The sequence below is a fragment of the Podarcis vaucheri genome (genome assembly GCF_965113315.1).
Source record: "Podarcis vaucheri genome assembly, chromosome: 4".
Taxonomy (NCBI): Eukaryota; Metazoa; Chordata; class Lepidosauria; order Squamata; family Lacertidae; genus Podarcis; species Podarcis vaucheri.
The window spans coordinates 5548225-5568155 of NC_138762.1; the positions used below are offsets into that span (position 1 = coordinate 5548225).

The 19931-nt window shown below is 47.4% G+C and overlaps 2 protein-coding genes across 5 annotated transcripts; one reads left to right on the forward strand and one right to left on the reverse strand.

The window, feature by feature from the left end:
* Window positions 1-1431: 1431 nt before the first annotated feature.
* Window positions 1432-7254, reverse strand: ANAPC15 (anaphase promoting complex subunit 15). 2 transcript variants are annotated; one of them, XM_082219661.1, is made up of 5 exons: window positions 7175-7254; window positions 5110-5235; window positions 4629-4688; window positions 2881-3018; window positions 1432-1874 (listed from the first exon to the last, which is right to left on the reverse strand). In XM_082219661.1, the coding sequence occupies exons 1-5, from the start codon at window positions 7238-7240 to the stop codon at window positions 1827-1829; spliced, it is 438 nt and encodes a 145-aa protein (XP_082075787.1). In that variant the 5' UTR covers window positions 7241-7254; the 3' UTR covers window positions 1432-1826. The 2 variants fall into 2 exon arrangements, with proteins under 2 accessions (XP_082075787.1, XP_082075786.1); XM_082219660.1 differs by having other exon boundaries at window positions 2881-3021.
* A 5743-nt stretch (window positions 7255-12997) lies between these two features.
* LOC309530554 (folate receptor gamma-like) lies at window positions 12998-19555 on the forward strand. 3 transcript variants are annotated; one of them, XM_082219597.1, is made up of 5 exons: window positions 12998-13064; window positions 14435-14576; window positions 15991-16179; window positions 16776-16911; window positions 18966-19555. In XM_082219597.1, the coding sequence occupies exons 2-5, from the start codon at window positions 14439-14441 to the stop codon at window positions 19235-19237; spliced, it is 735 nt and encodes a 244-aa protein (XP_082075723.1). In that variant the 5' UTR covers window positions 12998-13064; window positions 14435-14438; the 3' UTR covers window positions 19238-19555. The 3 variants fall into 3 exon arrangements, with proteins under 3 accessions (XP_082075723.1, XP_082075721.1, XP_082075722.1); XM_082219595.1 differs by having other exon boundaries at window positions 13015-13078; XM_082219596.1 differs by lacking the exon at window positions 12998-13064 and adding an exon at window positions 13107-13144.
* Window positions 19556-19931: the final 376 nt, after the last annotated feature.

The window sequence follows — 19931 nt, forward strand, 5'->3', positions numbered from 1 at the left end:
AGACCAAGAAAAAAACCATAACAAATTCCTTGTACTAATTAATTTAATCAGATTTCTGCCCTGCAATCACCAATGTCACCAAAGCAGCTTACAATAACAAAATTTTGTTTAAAAACTACTATAAAAACAGCAGGGCAGGCGAAATCTGTGAAACCAGGCCATTAAAACACCAAACAACAGGGGACGATTAAACAGGGGCTCAGACATTATTTCAAGTTGTTAGAGAACAGGCCAGATTTAGCCTGGTGCCAAAAAAGCAATGAAAGGTCCACGATAAATATCATCAGGGAGGAATTCTCAAAATTTGGGCACCTTCCCTCTCTATAGTAACCTCCTGCCACCCCGCCCTGTTTAACCTCCAAGCAAATTGGATCACACTTCTCAGGCAATACTCTTTTTCACTATTGCCTCTAAAAATATTAGTGGCACAACAAATTCCAAAGACGAATGCCTCGCAAGACGGAAAACTCGCTAGACGAGAGTTTTCCGTTTTGGAGGTGCTTCGCAAAACGAATCTCCTATGGGCTTGCTTCGCAAGACGAAAATGTCTTGCGAGTTCCTACTGGTTTTTTTCCCTTTCCCCCCCTTTTTCTAAGCCGCTTATCAGCTGATCCGATCAGCAGAAAAGCCGCTAAAAGCCGCTAATAGCGCTAATCCGTCAATGGGCTTGCTTCGCAAAACGAAAAAACTGCTAGACGAAGAGAATCACAGAACGGATTCTTTTCGTCTTGCGAGGCACCACTGTACTCAGATCCTGCATGGGGGGTTACCACAGGCATCTGGAGAGCCACTATGAGAATAAGACCCCCATTGGTCTAGCCCAGCAGGCTCTTCTCAGATAGCTCAGTCAGTAGAGCATGAGACTTTTAATCTCAGGGTGATGGGTTTGAACCCCATGTTGGACAAAAAAAACCCCTGCATTGCAGGAGTTGGACTGGAATGATCCTTGTGGTCCCTTCCAATTCTACGATTCCAAGAGTCTTTGGTTCTTACGTTCTTTTCTCAGAGGTGTGCACAGGGGTGGAGGAAGGGGGGTACGATGGGTGCAGACCACCCTGGGTGTCACCAATGAGAGGAGTGACAAAATGCCAGGCGGCACTCACTGCGGGGCCTGCAGTGTGCCCAAGCCACGCGTCTTTACTGGGAGAGACACAGCGGCTTGGGGGTGTGCCAGCTCCGCACTGCCCATACAGTCTGCCCGCTGCCTCTCCCCCAGCTGTAGGGTGGCTGAGTGGGAGGAGGCAGGCAGACTCCGGAGGCCCCATGGTGTGCCCCACCCCTATGGGCTGCTCGCTGTGACCCTGGGCGTGCTGCCCCAGGCGCCCAAGTGGCTTCTTCCGCCACTGGGTGTGCAGGCATTCACCCACCACCACCACTGTGATGGAGCCTCTAACCACATGCCACGGCGGAGAAGAAAAAACATAGGCCAGATAACAAAAGAAAAAGGTTTATTGACAAAACTGTTTCTGCCGAGAGCAGAAAACTGACACACACACACACATACACCCCAAACGCAAACAAAAGACCGGCTGCCTTTGCTGCCAAAGTCAAGCGCTGAACCTCAACTCCTTTCCTCTCTGGAGTTTTTAGCTGCCCAAAAAACTTCAGCAGAACGACAATGAACGAGCCCAGCGGGGCAGCACTTCTGCGGCAGGGATGGGGGCAGGAATGGGTCCCACTTCCCAGCCAGGATTCAGGGCAGGCCTGGATCACACACACGCCAGCCTGCTTTGCAAACGGCCTGGCTCGGGGAGACATTCCCCTCCTTTCCTGCTCCACGGAGGACAGATGCACATCCAAAGGCTGGATTGAGTTCTTTTGGGAATCTAGATCATCCACTGGTCCTGATCTTGCTCAGCCCCTTCCATATCCACCTGGGGAGAGAGACACAAAACGATGAATTGCTAAGAGGCCAAGCTGAAAGGGATGCCACTGCAAATGAATAGCCTCTTGTGAGGATGTGAGCTATGTGCCCACGCCCTCTGAGCTGCTCAGCTCCTTCAGCACTGCACCTTTGCTGAGGCCCTCCTTGTATTTTTTATTTATTTATTTATTTATTTATTTAATTAATTTATATTCCACCCTATACCCGGAGGTCTCAGGGTGGTTCACAGAAAAGATCAACATAAAAACCACAAAATAATCAAAATAAAAACAACAACCCAATAACATCGTCTCCATGAAAAAATGAGTAGTCCTGTGTTTCCACTAGAAAGATTTAACAGATACTTGGCAGATCTGCATTCCCACACCTTCCCACATCAGCAACTACAATCTCAGGCACTGTTGCGACAAGGATACTAAATCAGAAAAGCTAAGGAATAGTTTGAGGTCAAATTAAACATGTGCAAAATGCTTACCCATCACTAAGTAACAGCAACCAGCCATTAAAAATAGAGAGTTGGAGCAGGACTTCCAGGTCAGAAGAAATGACTTCTAGGCAACACATTGTACCTCTTGCATTGAGAAACTGAGCATTGCAAAGAAGCCCAAGAAGCTACAATGCTTGTGCAGACCAGACACCCAAATGTATAGTCCTTTTATGCTGTAGACAGCATAAGGCAGAACAGCTATTTCAGATTAATAGAAGTCAGTTGCCATAGTCAGTTGCTGAGGCTGAAGTTCTATCCCATTGCAATTATATAGTTACCTGGAGGCAGCCACTTTTGGAGCATGTAGGGCAGACAGAAATGGTGTACACCGGACAACACAAGTACGTAGAAATGCTGGTGTCTTTTCAATTAAATCAACATTCTTATGCTGACTCCCTCATGGTCCGCTGTCTGGCTACAAGGGCGCCCCAGTGAATCCCACAGAATTCTTCCCAGATCTAGACGTGGGAATGAGGAAGCCAAGACCCGCGAGGAGCCCCCTACCAACCTCATTGATCTCCCCATCATCCGGAGACTCGTTGTAGTCGTTCATCTCGTCCATGTCTTGCATGTCCTCGTCATCTTCGGAGTCTTCCTCGCTGTCCTCGTCATCTTCGTCATCCTCTTCTTCCTCCTCGTCATAAGTCTGCTAAGGCAAAGCAAAGGCGCAGCCGTCACTTTCCTGCCAACCTCCCTTCCCGGCTCCTGTGCACCACAGAGCCCTTGTCCACAATGTGGGATCTTTCCTGTTCCAGCCCCTGGCCAACAGCTGACTTAACTGGCTGCTCTGCTTTATGTTTGTGGCTTAGGGCCTTCGTATTTACGGGACTTCCTCTCCTGGTCTGCCCCACAGAGGACCTTAAGGTCCATGAATATCCATAGTTTAGAGGTCCTGGGCCCTAAGGAAGTCAGATTATCCTCCCTCAGGGCCAGGGCCTTCTCAGTGATGGCTCCGACCTGGTGGAATGCTCTGTCCCATGAGACCAGGGCCCTGCAGGATTTAACCTCCTTCCGTCGGGCCTGTAAGACACAGCTATTTTGCCTGGCTTTCCATTTGAACTTAGCCTGATCTTTTATTCCCCTTCTTTCCCTCCCCCTCCCCTTTTTATGAAGATTCCCCGCTCTGGGATCCCACAGCTAATTCTCCTCTGGTCTCCTCGTTGGCCTAAATAGGACTAATTTAGCCAGCTAGCCCTGGTGATCACCTAATATTTATTGGATGGATTTCTCCCCTAAATTGATTTTTGAATTCTGAATTTATTGTTATTCACATTTTATACTGTATTTTATGCTGTTTTTTGTTGCATCAATTAAGTGTTTTAAATTTGCTGTTAACCGCCCTGAGCCCGGTTTTCTGAATTTGGAAGGGCGGAGTATAAATAAAATTATTATTTTAAATTAATATTTTAAATTATGATGATGATGATGTTTTGCAAACTGCCTTGATACGGCTGTTACCGTTAAAGGTGATATAACAATATTTCAAATAAATTCAACCATGTGGCTTACCATGTAAGCCCTCAAGACAATATTACAATTTATCTGCAGCCCCTGCTATCCTCAAGGGGGATTGCAGCTTTAAAACGCAGGAAGTTCCTCTCAATCCTGCAAGCTCTCCTTCTAAATGATATGAAACACCCATCTCAGTTCCTTTCCCTTTCTTACACACGTCACAATCTTCTTAAAAGGAGTCCAGGATTTCTCCGCTCTTATGTAGCTCCTAAAGGGTAAGCCTAGAATTTCTCACATCCTCATTAAGCCTAGAAGGCCTTGTGCTTTTGCCACCCCTCCCTGCAAGATATAGGTGCCTGTTTTTCTGTGCACTCTGCAGAAGATGGTTAGAACAGCAACCAGCAGAGCAGGAACCATTCCTCTTTTAAGAGCAACAAGGGAATGGCTCAATAGGAACCAGAAGGTTTAGGCTTGCAGAGGAGGGATGATATGGGGGTGGCAATTGTGAGATCCTGATGTAAATGGTCCAAGTGGGAGGAACCATGAGAGGAAAGGACCCAAGAGATGGAGTGAAGGCATTAGGCACATCTAAGATAAGTGACGGAGGTGGAGGCAATCCCAGGGCAACAAGGCCCTTTCCTCTGGTGTGACATCATTATCTAAGTATGTGGTGGTGCTGATAATAATACTAATGGCAGCCCATAACCTGCCCAGATCCATAGCTCCTTGAACAAACCCTCCCAATATAGCTGCAGAACACCCCGCCCCACTCCAGTGTATCCCAAGGGCTGACAAGGTTGTTACCTCGGAGGCAGGCTTCCCAATTGGGACCAAGTTGTTATCTTTCTCAGCGATGCTCTGCAGCTGTGACAAAGGGAGAAAATGTTAAATTAATTCAGAGAAACTATCAAGAACATCCAGAAGGAAGGTTCAAAAGGAAGACAGGTGAATTGGAGGGGAAAGCAGGGGAAAGGACACGCTTTCCAACGGACAAAGTATGAGACTGCCCTCAGGAAAAAGCTCTTTCTTTTTCCTGTTCACTACACAGAAGCATAGAGTTTAAAGGACCACCAGAGTCATCTAGTCCAACCAATCACAGCTCAAGAATCCCCGGCAGGTGGCCGGCCAGCCTCTGTTATAAACCTCCAATGAAGGAGAGGCCACCACTTTTGAGCAGCTCTTACTGTCAGAAAGTTCTTCCTCATGTTTGGCTGGCTCCATCCGACAGCCCTGCGCCTTCCTCTTCTTTATTCCCAAAGACCCCTCTCCTCCTTGCATGGCTCACCCAGGCCTGATGCTGCTGTTCTTGCTGCTGAAGCTCATTCTCATCCACACATGGCCGGTCCAGGTTAAACCACAGCGCCTCAGTGACTCGTGGGAAGAGGGAAGGAAAGAGCGTGGACATGACTTCCTGAGGGATCGGGAGAAGAAAAATGTTTGGAAAAGCACTACAGTGGTACCCGAATGCACGTGACATCATTTTGAGCATCTGCACATGCGCGAGCAGCGAAACCTGGAAGTAACGTGTTCCGTTACTTCCAGGTCGCTGTGGAGCGCAACCCAAAAACACTGAACCCAAAGCTACTTCAACCCAAGGTATGACTGTATAGTCAGCTATGGGACTATAAAGGGCAGGGGCAGGTCTGATCCTGTGTCCCTAAGAAACGATCCTTCACTCATTGGCCACACAGCCCATGCAACCCAAACCATCGCCACATTGTACCAAGGGATTCCAGGCACAGGCAGAACCCAACACATGGTCTTCAGCAAACACACTTCAACCTCCTAGTGCTAGAAAAACAAGTACTTGATGCTAACACATGTAAATGAAGCAACATTGGTTCGTTTTGCATTCTTTTGGATTGGATGTATCGCAGGCATCTCAGAGGACCAAGGTAAAGGACCCCTGGATAGTTATGTCCAGTCAAAGGTGACTATGGGGTGGGGAACTCATCTCGTTTTCAGGCCAAAGGAGCCGGCGTTTGTTCAGAGACAGCTTTCTGGGTCATGTGGCCAGCATGACTAAACCACTTCCGGCGCAACGGAACACTGCAAGAAGATCAAACCGATCCATTCTGAAGGAAATCAGCCCTGAGTGCTCACTGGAAGGACAGATCGTGAAGCTGAGGCTCCAATACTTTGGCCACCTCATGAGAAGAGAAGACTCCCTGGAAAAGACCCTGATGTTGGGAAAGATGGAGAGCACAAGGAGAAGGGGACGACGGAGGACAAGATGGTTGGACAGTGTTCTTAAAGAGACCAGCATGAGTTTGACCAAACTGCGGGAGGCAGTGGAAGACAGGAGTGCCTGGCGTGCTCTGGTCCAGAGGGTCACGAAGAGGCGGACACGACTAAACAACAACAAAGGCAACAAGGGAACTGAGTGGAGCTGCACTTAATTGCATCCTGAATGATATAGGACTAATAAGGCAAGCAGTTTATCACATGGTGAAAGTTTTCCAGGGTGGTTCACAGCACAAGAGTGGCTGGGGAAGCCCAGCCAGATGGGTGGGGTATAAATAATAAATTATTAAAAATAAAAAAATTCCTTCCAGTAGCACCTTAAAGACCAACTAAGTTAGTTCTTGGTATGAGCTTTCGTGTGCATGCACACTTCTTCAGATACACTGAAACAGAAGTTGCCAGATCCTTTAAGGTGCTACTGGAAGGATTTTTTTTATTTGACTATGGCAGACCAACACGGCTACCTATCTGTAATAAATTATTATTGTTGTTGTTTAGTCGTTTCACGATCTGTCCTCCCAGTGAGCACTCAGGGCTGATTTCCTTCAGAATGGAGAGGTTTGATCTTCTTGCAGTCCATGGGACTCTCCAGAGTCTCCTCCAGCACCATAATTCAAAAGCATCCATTCTTCGGCGATCAGCCTTCTTGATGGTCCAGCTCTCGCTTCCATACATCACGACTGGGAAAACCATGGCTTTAACTATATGGACCTTTGTTGGCAAGGTGATGTCTCTGCTTATTATTATATTACAAGATGAGAAACAAATAAAAGTAACCATTACAATTCAATTACTGTATAATATAATATTAAGCAAAGGACGGAGCTGAGGCTGGGGGCTTCTCTCCCTCCCTCTATGGGCTCAGGATTCTTCCCCCCCCCCCCACTTTCTCTCAGGCCCAGGAATACTTGGCGGGGCCTTTGGGGGGTCACAGAGTGAGACCCCCCGCACCTATTTTAGGCACTGCCCGGGGGGGGTGTTAAATGGGCTCCCCTGCAAGCCAAAGGTCATGACCTCCAGCATCCGGGTCATTGAGCCCGCGGTGCCCCCGGTCCGGCCCCCCCCCGGTGCATTTCCTTCTCTCCTGCCCCCCTTTCCCTTCTCACCTCCCACTTCGCTGCTGAGGGAGAAGCCGACCCCGGTTCGAACCCCCCATGCCCCCGGAAGCGCATCTGCCATGCCCCGGAAGCGCATCTGCCATGCCCCGGAAGCGCTTTGCGGCGGTGGGGGGGTGTTTCGGGTCTTGTTTGTTTCACTCAACATCTTTCACCGGAAGTGTTTTCCCCTCTTCACTTTTTTCTAACTCTAGGTTTTCCACGTGCCCAGTGCGCAGGCGCGTGGGTGGAGCCTCTTCGTCCAAGGCGGCTGGAAAGGCTCCTGACCCCGCCCCTCCCAGGAGGATTCCTGCGCGCCTGCGCAGTGGAGCCCTGCAGCGTCTCTGCGAGGGGCGTGTTTAATCAGGCGCCTATTCATACAGCTGTTGAGGAGGGAGGGGAAAGGAGGGGCAAGTTATTTGATTGGTTGATCGATCAAGCAATGGAGCAATTTAATTGGTTGATTTAAAAAATGCAATTCTTACTTCATGCTGAACCCTGTTTAATTTTATTGTCAATAGAACCAAATTCGGTAGCAAAGGAGGAGTATTTAATGTGTTTGAAAATGCTGCATTTGGGATGGGAAGAGGAAGCTGGGGAGAAACTGACAGCTGATTGTTTCGCCTGCTAGAGCTGCTTGCATGTGGCTCAAAAGCAAAATGTTTAATAAGGGAAAAACAAGAACAAAAGTTTGCATGAAAGTGGCAGAGGCAGTTTTGTGCAGTGGTTAGAGCAGTGGTGGCCAGACGTGGCCCTCCAGCTGTTTTGGGACTACAGTTCCCACCATCCCTGACCACTGGTCCTGTTAGCTGTGGATGATGGGAGTTGTAGTCCCAAAACAGCTGGAGGGCCAAGTTTAGCCACCACTGGGTTAGTGTCAGACTGGGACCTGGAGGAGAGAAGAGTTTGAATTCCTCACCGGGCTCTCACAGGGTGACCTTAGGTGCCAGTCACTGCCTCTCAGCCTAACCTACCCTTGCAGGCCTGCTGTTGTTGGGGGCATAAAATAAGGAGGAGGAGAGCCAGAAAAAGGTTGCATATAAATGCACGTAATAATAATATTGATAATAGTGAGCAGGGAATGGGCCAGATTCATACTTCCCCTGTTGGACTTCCGCACCCCCTACAAATCAACCCTTGCCTGGTCAGGTGCCAGCTTGCTTCACTCCGTCTGCAACTCGCCTGCCTGCCTGCTGTAATATCATTAAATAAATGCATTTACGTAGGTGCTCTTCAGCCCCTTCTGGACCGGTCGTTCCTAGGGTCCAGATAGGAGGTGTTTTAAGTAGCAGCTTAAAAAACAGCAACCCAAAAGCATGCGCAGAGTTCCTCTCCTCTCTGCCCTATTAATTGACGAGCAAGCAAACTCCCTGAGTCGATCCGATGAAACAGCTTCCTTGGCAGGTCTTACTTCTATGGTTTGGAAGAATCACTCGCAGGAGCACAAATTTATTCAAAATTGCAAAATGATAAAATCAGCTGCTGTCGATGCCACCTGCTTTTTAGGACCTTAATAGAAAGCATCTGGTTCTGCAACAAGCAAGCCACTCCTTCCTGGAATTAGAACTCACTATTTGTCTCCAAAGTCCAAAGTTCTAACCTCTGTTATGTAAAATCTTCCCAGAGCTCAGCAGCAGCAGCGGAGATCATGCTTTGAACTCAGAAAGTCCCATCCTGAGTTCTAAACAGTAAAGAATCAGTCACCTACTACAAGCAGCCAGAAGGGCTGTTCAAATTCAAATGCAAACTTTGCTTATCTGGTCTGAAAAGCAGAATATTTTTTTTTGGGGGGGTGGACATCTCTACAACACAATTCTATGTGTTTGGGACATGGGGTATGTTGCCAACAAACTCGGCTCTTATTCTGAGGGATATTTCTTCCACTTCTTTCTGTAATGTTCTTGTTATAGGAAAAAAATGGGGGGTTTGGCTTTTGCTGCCCAGCTCCCCAAGGGACTGGGTCCCCTAAGTCCATGATTGGTCAGAGATGAATGGATGGAGGCAAAATCTTTATTTTTCTGTTGCAACAAAGTTCCCTCCCCTCCTTGCAAGGAGGTAGGAGAGATCCAGAACAATGGTGCGCAAGCCCCGATAGAGACTTTTGAAATTGTCCACCCAGAGCAGCGCATGGAAATACCGTTTACCTTCCCGCCAGAGCGATACCTATTTATCTACTTGCACTTTGCCGTGCTTTTGAACTGCTAGGTTGGCAGGAGCAGGGACCGAGCAACGGGAGCTCACCCCGTCGTGGGGATTCGAACCGCTGACCTTCCGATCGGCAAGTCCTAGGCTCTGTGGTTTAACCCACAGCACCACCCACGTCCCTAATAATGCCTTGCTTGATTGCATTATCTGGGTAGCTTGGCCATTCCTTTGAGATGGTAAATACCGTATTTTTTGTGCTCTATAAGTCTCACTTTTTCCCTCCTAAAAAGTAAGGGGAAATGTGTCTTATGGAGCGAATGCAGGCTGCGCAGCTATCCCAGAAGCCAGAACAGCAAGAGGGATTGCTGCTTTCACTGCGCAGTGATCCCTCTTGCTGTTCTGGCTTCTGAGATTCAGAATATATTTTTTTCTTGTTTTCCTCCTCCAAAAACTAGGTGCGTCTTGTGGTCTGGTGCGTCTTATAGTGCAAAAAATACAGTACTTTAGTTTCTGAATCTCTTACACATACTGTATTGAAAGTTTGCTCAACTTAACAGATCCTTTCAGAACTGTATTTGCAGGGACTTGCAAGTTCCTACAGTCCAAAGACAATTGGAAAGCTTTCCCCATTTCCTTTTCTCCTTGCAGAGAAATATATTGAGGTCAATTTGGGAGAGTCAAAATGGCTTCAGGATTGCTCTCCTGTACTATTTCAGACACGTGGTTTATACATTTATGTATGTGTTTGCCTTGTACATTTATGAACATTTATTCTATATTTGAGACCTTAGAATTCTTATAACACTCTTAACTGCCTTCTCCATAGCCAGATAAAGGTTATCTCTGAATACCTGATTCTGAGCACAACCGACAGAGCAAAGTCTCCTATCTCCCAGGAATCTGCTTTGCCAGCAAATCAAGGACAGACTCAGGTGCGTGTTGGCCTGATCTGACAAGGCAGTCCGCCTGCTGCTAAGTCCTCATCATGATCTGTGCAGTTTATTAGCAGCCATAAAACTGTTTGTCCCAGGAAGGCTAAGTGAGGTCCTGGGCGTACGCCAAGCAGATCTCGTGCATGCTTATAAGTCTCAAAGACTTCAGTCAAGGAGACTCATGGTCGCATAAGAAGTACTTATTCCAGGGGGTTGGTCTAGATGACCCCAGGGGTCCCTTCTAAGTCCATGATTCTAAGCATCTTTACAATGGATTAGGGCTTAAGGTGACATCCTTAGTACAGTATATGCTGAGGGTCCACCACACCCTCCTGTTCTGATCTGCAGGTCCAAATGCAGACCAGGGCAAAGGCTTGACTGATGCTTCGAAGGACCCAGTTGCAGGGATGCCAAAACAAGATGCACAAAACTCCAGAGTAGTTCAGTTGGTTAGAGGGTGGCGCTGATAACGCCAAGGTTGCAGGTTCGATCCCTGCAAGAGACAGGGGGTTCCACTGGGTCCCTTCCAACTCGACAATTCTCTCTGAATTCTGTTCTAATTCGAATGCTTTATTATAAAGGTGTATCAAGAGATTTACATGCAGGATTCCTTGCCACTACGCTTCAGGACGGCCACTGAAGTGGCATGGCTTTGCCAGTGAGGCTTACTTATAGGAAAAGCAAGCTCAGATAGCTGGCAGAAACAGCCCCATTTCTTCTTCTTCTTTGGTGATCCCTCATAGCCGAGTAAGATTGTCTTCCATGAACATGGTTTTAACAATGAGTCCGTAAGTGACTGTGGAGGCCAATTCTGGACCCACACATCCTTCCACAGTGGGGACACTGGTTTCCGGGCAGGAGTTGATCACAGTGTGGATTTGCCAAGCATGCCTTCGTCTTAGCACGTTTCTCCCTTGCGTCCTGAGTTAGAGTGTCTTCAAAGCCCATGACACCTTTGGTCAAGGCTGTTCTCCAACTGGAGCGCTCTCAGGCAAGTGTTTCGCAATTGTCAGTGTTTATACTACATTTTTTAAGATTTGCCTTGAGAGAGTCTTTAAACATCTTTCATTGGCCACCAGAATTACGCTTTCCATTTTTAAGTTCAGAATAGAGTAGTTGCTTTGGAAGATGATGACCAGTCCAACGAAGTTGATGTTGAAGAATCGTTGCTTTGACACTGGTGATCTTTGCTTCTTCCAGTACACTGGTATTACCGTAGTTCACCTATCCTCCCAAGTGATGTGTCAAATTTTTGGGAGACACCAAAAAATTAACCACCCCTGGCCTAGAGGCCTCTTCCCCACCACTCAACAGGCTGGCAGCTGGAGAAGCCTGCCCTCCCCCAACTCGCTAAACCAAAAGTTAAGACTTCAAAGCAAGCAGATAAGCAGATGTGACCCCATTTTACAGCTCACAGCAATTCACCCCACTGTTCTCTTGGGGCAATTGCCTCCTCACCTCCCTCACCCCAGTTTAAAGCTACTGCCCTTTATTCCAACTCATGCTGCATCTATATTGGACTTAAAACCGTCTTGACAGACTCTAGGGTTGTGCGCTCATCTCACTCAAGAGGCCGGGAGCATTATGCTAAAAATTGGGGGTCGTCTTATATACGGATAGTGGAGAGGTGGGACGGGCAATTGGTGGCTGCCGCGAGCAGGAGGTTGTCAGCGGCATTTTTGCATGTGATTGGTGGGTGCGGGAAGTCCCACTGGCTGCTGCGGCAATTGGGCGTGCGATTGGCACTTGCTTCCGGTGAGTGTGCAGACGATTGGCAGCTTTGTCGATGTGTGTGCAATTGGCTGTGGCGGTCCTGCAGGTTAGCGATTTTCAACACCCCCCCATAAAAAGCTCAATATGTCTGGGCAATCCTCCCCCCCCCCATTTTCTCAACTTGGAGTCCCAAAATATATACATGGGGGCGTCTTATAGATGGAAAAATACGGTACAGTGGTGCCTCGCAAGACGAAAAGAATCCGTTCTGTGATTCTCTTTGTCTAGCGGTTTTTTCGTCTTGCGAAGCAAGCCCATTGACGGATTTGCGGATTAGCGCTAATTAGCGCTTTTAGCGGCTTATCGGATCAGCTGATAAGCGGCTTAGCGGCTTAGAAAAGGGGGGGGAACCCGCAGGAACTCGTAAGACATTTTCGTCCTGCGAAGCAAGCCCATAGGAAATTCGTTTTGCGAAGCACCTCCAAAACGGAAAACTCTTTCGTCTAGCGAGTTTTCCGTCTTGCGAGGCATTCGTCTTGCGGGGCACCACTGTATTTTATTACAGTGTTTTAGACTGTTTCTCTCCCCCACCCCCAATCCCCCAATTGCTACAGTATGAAATTGTGCAACTGTTTCTATTGCTGATGCTTTTTATGAGGAATTGCTTCAAAGTATTTTATGAATGGAAGTCTGCGGACAGCACTGGCTCCCGGCCTATAGAGTGAGATGAGCGCACAACCCTAGAGTCTGGCAAGACTGGCCCGTACAGGCAGGGGTACCTTTACCTTTTTATTTTATGAATGGAAGTCATGAATGGAAATAAATAGGCAAATAGACAAAGCTTTCCTTTGGGGTGTCTTTGAACTCTTCGATTCTATGTTTTGGAGCACTTCCGAGGTGATATTCTCTGTCTCCTTGGTGGGGCACGCTTAGCAAGTGAGAGCTCAGTGCTCCTTTGTACAATCATTGACTGACGATTTCTCGGCTGATCTTTGGAACCAGTTCCTATTTCCAGGCATATTGGGAAGTCGGCTTCTTTAAGGCTTAAGGAGATCTTGGCTTTCATCAGCTGTGCTGCCAGCCCACCTGAGAGAGAGAGAAAGCAGCTGCAGGTGAGAATGCTCAGGTATAAAAGGTCTGTTGGGAGGGTTTCTTGTGTTTGAAAGTGGGTCTTCCTTGGCTGTATGCACAGGTAAGTGATGGAGGAATGGACTGGTGCTCCTTTAGAAACTCTTGCCTAATATGCTTGTGAAGGACGGTTTTCTGGAATTACAATGCTGTTTGTGGAACACTGCTCATATTCTCTTGTATCTTTCCTTTCTTGTTTTCGCGTCTTTCTTCCTTATTGTTGTTACTGCTTTTTATGTATTAGAAAGTGAAGGCAGCTATTTTAAAAAGTGGATAGAAATGAAATCAGCTCGATGGCTACGGTTTTCCTGGCTCCTGTGGATTTGGGTCGTGGGCTCTTCCTCTGGGTTGCTGTTTGTTTTACAGTGGTACCTCGGGTTAAGTACTTAATTCGTTCTGGAGGTCAGTTCTTAACCTGAAACTGTTCTTAACCTGAAGCCCCACTTTAGCTAATGGGGCCTCCTGCTGCTACTGCGCTGCTGGAGCACGATTTCTGTTCTCATCCTGAAGCAAAGTTCTTAACCCGAGGTACTATTTCTGGGTTAGGGGAGTCTGTAACCTGAAGCGTATGTAACCCGAGGTACCACTGTATTACTTATTTCATAAAATTTATTCACCACCTGAATGTAAAACACTCAAATCCATCCACAAAAAAATGTCAGTAGGAAGAATTAGCAATTTAAGATTTTTTAAAAGTTAAAATAGTAGATTCAATCTTGCATCACCTTTTAAAATATCTGGGCAGCCTTGTCTATACAAAAATGTTTTCAGGAAGCACAAAGAATACAGCAAAGATGCCTGGCCGATGTCAATAAGCAGGGAGTTCCAGAGGGCAGGTTTTGCCACACTGAGAGATCAAGTTCTTAACAATACAGAACAGATATCACTTGGCACCAGTTCCGCAGATCAAAGCAGTCAAGTGGGCATATAAAGGGCACTTGTTCTCTTTTGCAAGGCTTTGTTTTCCAGCAAAAATAAAAGTTTAGTGTGTTTTTTTAAAAACCTGAGAAGTTGAATGGGGAAACTGGTTTCCAAAAGTGTGGGTAAGGGAAATTCTCTGCTGATCTTACCTGGGTGAGTAGACACAGTTGGGGGGGGGAGGGAGGGAGTTAAGGAAAGATGACTGAGGTGGGGGCAGAATCATCTGCTGCAATTTCCTCTCCTGGTTGCAGGCAGTGTTGATCACAGCTCCAGACATGCTCAGTTCACGGCACTGAGAGCAGCCGACAAAGCTGCCCTCTGCAGCCTTGACAAGCCAGGTGGGTCCTTGTGATATTGCAGCTGTTTGGTTCTTTGCATCTGTTCCTTTCTCTCTCTCTCTCTCTCTCTCTCTCTCTCCCACCACCATCTGCAGGGAGATGGCAGCGTGCGGGAAGTTGCTGGGTCTGCTGGCTCTCTTGGCTGCCGGGGCTGCTGATGTCTCGGTGCTGAACACGTGCATGGATGGCAAACATCACAAGACGGAGCCTGGCAAAGAGGATGAGCTTCATGGGCAGGTAGGACACTCTCCCCAAACGGGATTCTGAAACTCAGTTCTATTCCCTGATCTGAGCTGTGCCAGAGAGAGAGAGTGGAGGGCAACGGCAGTGAAATATACTCAGTCGAGAGTGGATTTCATGCTCTTTCTTCAGCTCATTGTGGTGAGGAGGAATGGATGTTCCCCCAGAATGTCTGCTTTATATACAATATTTACACAATGGGCCCCACGTGATTGGCTAATTCCAGGATTCTCCTGTAGGTCAATCAGGTTGCAGATTCACTTCCACCTGGAGCTGGATTGGGTGGCTCCTGTGGACCAATCAGACTGCTGTATTCTGGATCCTATTGTTCTAGGGCCAATCAGACTGCTGCATTCTGAATCCTATTGTTCTAGGGCCAATCAGACTGCTGCATTTTGGATCCTATTCAACTCAGTACATAACAGGCAGCCTTTGCCAAACCTGGCACTCTGCTGATGATGTTGGACTACAACTCCCATCAGTCTTAGCCAACAGAGGTTGGGCAAGGCCATAGCTCTGAAGGAAAGCCAGCTTACTATTTTTAATTTTTGCAAAGGCTATTCTAGGCTGCATCAACAGAGGTCTAGTGTCCAGATCAAGGGAAGTCATAGTCCCAGTCTATTCCATCTTGGTCAGGCCCCACCAGTGTCCAGTTTTGGGGACCCCGGTTTAAGAAGGATGTTGGCATCCTTCCGGAAGGGGTCAGAGGAGAATAACCAAGAGGATCCCCGGGCCACAAGCCTGGGTAGAGTGTATGGAGTCCCTGGACTGCCTAGACAAGTCTCATTGATGTGGTCCGAAGGAAAGCAGAGCAAGACGTTTGACACCAGTTGGCTGCAGGAAGAAGAGGAGTTTGGATTTGATATCCCGCTTTATCACTACCCGAAGGAGTCTCAAAGCGGCTCACATTCTCCTTTCCCTTCCTCCCCCACAACAAACACTCTGTGAGGTGAGTGGGGCTGAGAGACTTCAGAGAAGTGTGACTGGCCCAAGGTCACCCAGCAGCTGCAGGTGGAGGAGCGGGGAAGCGAACCCGGTTCACCAGATTATGAATCTACCGCTCTGAACCACTACACCACACTGCAGGAGTTGCTGGAAGGAGGCAAACAAGGTGCCATCCAACCGCCTTAGGGACCACATTCTGGATTTGTGTAGGGTTTACTCCTTAGGGTCTGGAAACCAAGCCTTAAGAGCTGGGGTGTACCTCCCAACCCTATAGTTCTATAGGTGTACAATTTAATGACAAGCGAAATGAGAATAAATTTGCCACTGGCTAGGAAGCAGGGCTTGGGGTTTGAGTGAGTGAAGGCAGCGTGGAACATCCTAGTCCTCTTGTGACTTGGGAGGGAGGGCGAGGTGCTGGATGAGTTGGCCTTTCCTCCCCCATCCCTCTTTTCCCCTCCTCCCATAGTGCTCCCCATGGAAAGAAAATGCTTGCTGCACAAATAGCACCAGTCACGCTGCACACGACGACCAGTCCTACCTGTACAACTTTAACTGGAACCACTGCGGGATCATGTCGCCTGCGTGTAAACGGCACTTCATCCAGGACACCTGCCTCTACGAGTGCTCGCCCAACCTGGGCCCCTGGATTAACAAGGTGGGCTTGAGGTTTTGACCTTTAAAGCCCTATGCGGCCTAGGACCCATGTACCTACAAGACCGCCTCTCCTGGTATGCCCCGCGGAGGACCTTAAGGTCCACAAATGACAACATTCTGGAGGTCCCAAGTCACAATGAGGTTAGATTGGTCTCCGCTAGGGCCAGGGCCTTTTCAGTACTGGCCCCGACTTGGTGGAACTCTCTTTCACAAGAGACTAGGGCCCCGCGGGACTTGACATCTTTCTGCAGAGCCTGCAAGACAGAACTGTTCCGCCTGGCCTTTGATTTGGACTCCATCTGACCCTTATGTTTCCCTCCCCTTATGGTTTTAATCTATGGACTACTTTTAAAATGAGGCTGGTGTTAGATGCCCTGAGCCTGGCTCTGGCTGGGGAGGGCAGGGTATAAATAACATTTATTATTATCATCATCATCATCATCATCATCATCATCATCAACATTTCACCTGTGTACATCTACCCCCACGCTCCCCTAAAAGAGAACCGGACCGAATCTTTGGGTATGGGGTGCCCTTCCACTTCTCCCTAACCTTCCCCCACCCCCTGCATAAATCTAACTTATTCCTCCCCTACAGGTGGATCAGACCTGGCGTAAAGAAAGAATCCTGGATGTCCCGCTGTGCAAAGAAGATTGTGAGCAGTGGTGGAACGACTGTCGGAATGACACGACGTGCAAGGAGAACTGGCACGTTGGCTGGGACTGGTCCCAAGGTCAGTTGGCGCTGCAGAGAGAATAATAATAATAATAATAACAGTAGTAATAATATTTTTTTTATTTATACCCCACCCGTCTGGCTGGGCTTCCCCAGCAACTCTGGGTAGCTTCCAACAAAATATTAAAATACAGTAATGCATCAAACATTAAAAGCTTCCCTAAACAGGGCTGCCTTCAGATGTCTTCTAAAAGTCTGGTGGTGGTGGTTCTCTTTGACATCTGGTGGGAGGGTGTTCCACAGGGCGGGCGCCACCACCGAGAAGGCCCTCTGCCTGGTTCCCTGTAACGTGGCTTCTCGCAGTGAGGGAATCGCCAGAAGGCCCTCAGAGCTGGACCTCAGTGTCTGGGCTGAACAGTGGAGGTGGAGATGCTCCTTCAGACATAGTGGACCGAGGCCGTTTAGGTTGCAGAGGTGGGACTTCTGGCCAAAACAGAGCTGGTTCGCACGTAATACTATGCCCTTAGTTTATTTTAAAATGAAGGGTGTGGAACTAGACCAGGTCAGAGGGCCAGTTCCTTATCTCCTCCACCCAATCGCAGGGCCAAGTCTGAGAGGTGAGTGGGGCGTTGGGTGGCTTATGCATACAATGAAGATCATAGAATCATAGAGTTGGAAGAGACCACAAGGGCCATCGAGTCCAACCCCCTGACAAGCAGGAAACAGATGAAATGTTGGAAGATGAATGTTGGAAGGTTCAGTACACCAAAGGACTTCTTTACACTGTGCATGGTTAAACTGTGGAACTCTCTGCCACAGGAGGCAGGGGTGGCCTCCAGCTTCAAAAGAGAAGCAGACAAATTCATGGAGGAGGAGAGGGCTATTGATGGCTCCTAGTCAGGATGGCTGCACTCTGCCTCTCCAGAGGCTGCAATGCTTCTGATTCCTGGTTCCTGGGAACCCCAGGAGGGCAGCGTTGTTCTCGCACTTGGATCCTGCTTTGGGGTTTCGCTTTGGGGCATCCTGCTGGCCACGTTGAGAGCAGGATGCTGGCCTAGATGGGCACCCCTTGGCCTGATCCGGTAAGCCCTTGTTAATGTTCTTACAGACCTGACAGTCCAGGTGAGTGTGTGTTTGTCTGGCTGTGCACTAATGCAAACTCTTTTTAAAAAATGAATTGTCCAAATCATTTGGCCAAAATCAAAATTGTGGGTGGTATCCAGACAGGCAATGAATGTAAGTGTCAATTCAGGGGACAGGTTTAATATATATATTATTTGTTTTGTAACATGTCATTTTCAACAGTAATTAAACATACTTTTACATCTTATTCAATTTTTTGACTTCCATCAGTCCTGTCTGAAAATTTTCCGATATAATCTCTTAGTATGCATTTCTCACTTTCCCCTATTACATTTAAAACTCATAACCAATATCTCTATCTTTATCTACTTTGTAACACTTCATATATTTCTCCTTACAAAGCTTCTTGTAGTCCTACTAGCGTAATTTGTTGGTTACAATCGCTCTTCAAATAGTTCATATACTTCTTCCAATCTTCTGTAAATCTCTGGTCCCGCAGGTTTTGAATCCTTCCTGTCATTTTGTCCAATTCTGCATAGTCCATTAATTTCGTCTGCCATTCTTCTTTCGTTGGAATTTCTTCTTGCTTCCATTTCTGGACTAACAATACTCTTGCTGCTGTTATTGCATATAAAAACAGTTTGGCATCTTGCCTATTAATATCCTGGCCTATAATACCAAGTAAAAATGCTTCTGGTTTTTTTTTAAGAATGTATATTTCAACATCTTTTTCATCTCATTCTATATCATTTCCCAGAAGTTCTTTACTTTCTTACATTCCCACCATATATGATAAAATGTTCCTTCTTTTTCTTTACATTTCCAGCATTTATTATTTGTCTTTTACGTTTTAGCTAATTTGGGGAAAGGGCTTTTTCTTAAGGTTGCCGGGGACAGATTAAGTTTTGTTACGATGCCAACTTTATGTCTGGTGACTCTCCTCCTTTCTCTGGGATGGGTACCCAGGCAGCTGAGCATCTTGGAACGACAAGCCTTGCTCAGCCTGGCATCTCTTCTCTTCAATTCCAGGGTATAACCAGTGCCCCCGGGCCTCGAAGTGTCAGCTGTGGGAATTGGTCTTTCCTAGTCCACAAGACCTGTGTGAGAAGATCTGGAGCAACTCCTACAAATATACCACCTTCACGAGGGGCAGCAAGCGCTGTATCCAGATGTGGTTTAACTCAACGCAGGGCAACCCCAATGTGGAGGTGGCAAAGTACTATGCCAATGCTGGGGCAGGTCTCTCGCCCTGGACACTCCTGGTCTTGCTTTTCCCTGCCCTCCCAGCAACCCTGCTGTGAACTTTGCAAGGGACTTCTTTAATCCTGAAGAGTTTTGACCCTGCAAGATTGCGCTGGGATTTCCCACTTCCTTTATTGGGGTGAGAGTACTCTTGTTCCGGGTTCCCAGGAAATAACACTCCAGCTTGCCTGTAAGAAGAGTTTATCTTCCGGGACTTCCTCCGAACATTGTTTCAGCTTCTGTTCATTTCTATCGCCTCGGCAAACTTGGTTTGCTTACGGGGACATGGAAAGGGTGTTTGCCTCTAGTAATAGGGGCGTTTGCAACTCCTGGGAACACACAACTGGAAGAAGGAATAAAAGCCTGGTTCTTCAATTCGGTTTGCTGTTGTGCCCTTTGCTTTCATGCCTGATTATCAATGCCTAGCCCTAAATACTTGCTTCCCACTGAAGGGGAGTGGGTGGTGGAGAATTTTATTATTGCTTATTAATATTATCCTGCCTTTTTCCTGGGCTGAGACTCAAGGCAGCTTACTCAAATTAAAACACAGGTAAAATGCAGAAAGCTACAAACTTATAGAAGATGATAATTAAAGAATAATAAAACTCTAGTAGATTTAAGCCAATATAGCAATAGATGGTAAAAACAGCACATTGCTATTTAAATGCCCTTTTCTTTAAAGTCAGTCTCCCAAAGCCTGTTGGAATAGAAGTCTTCACCTGCCCGTGAAAGGACAAGGAAGGAGCCAATTTA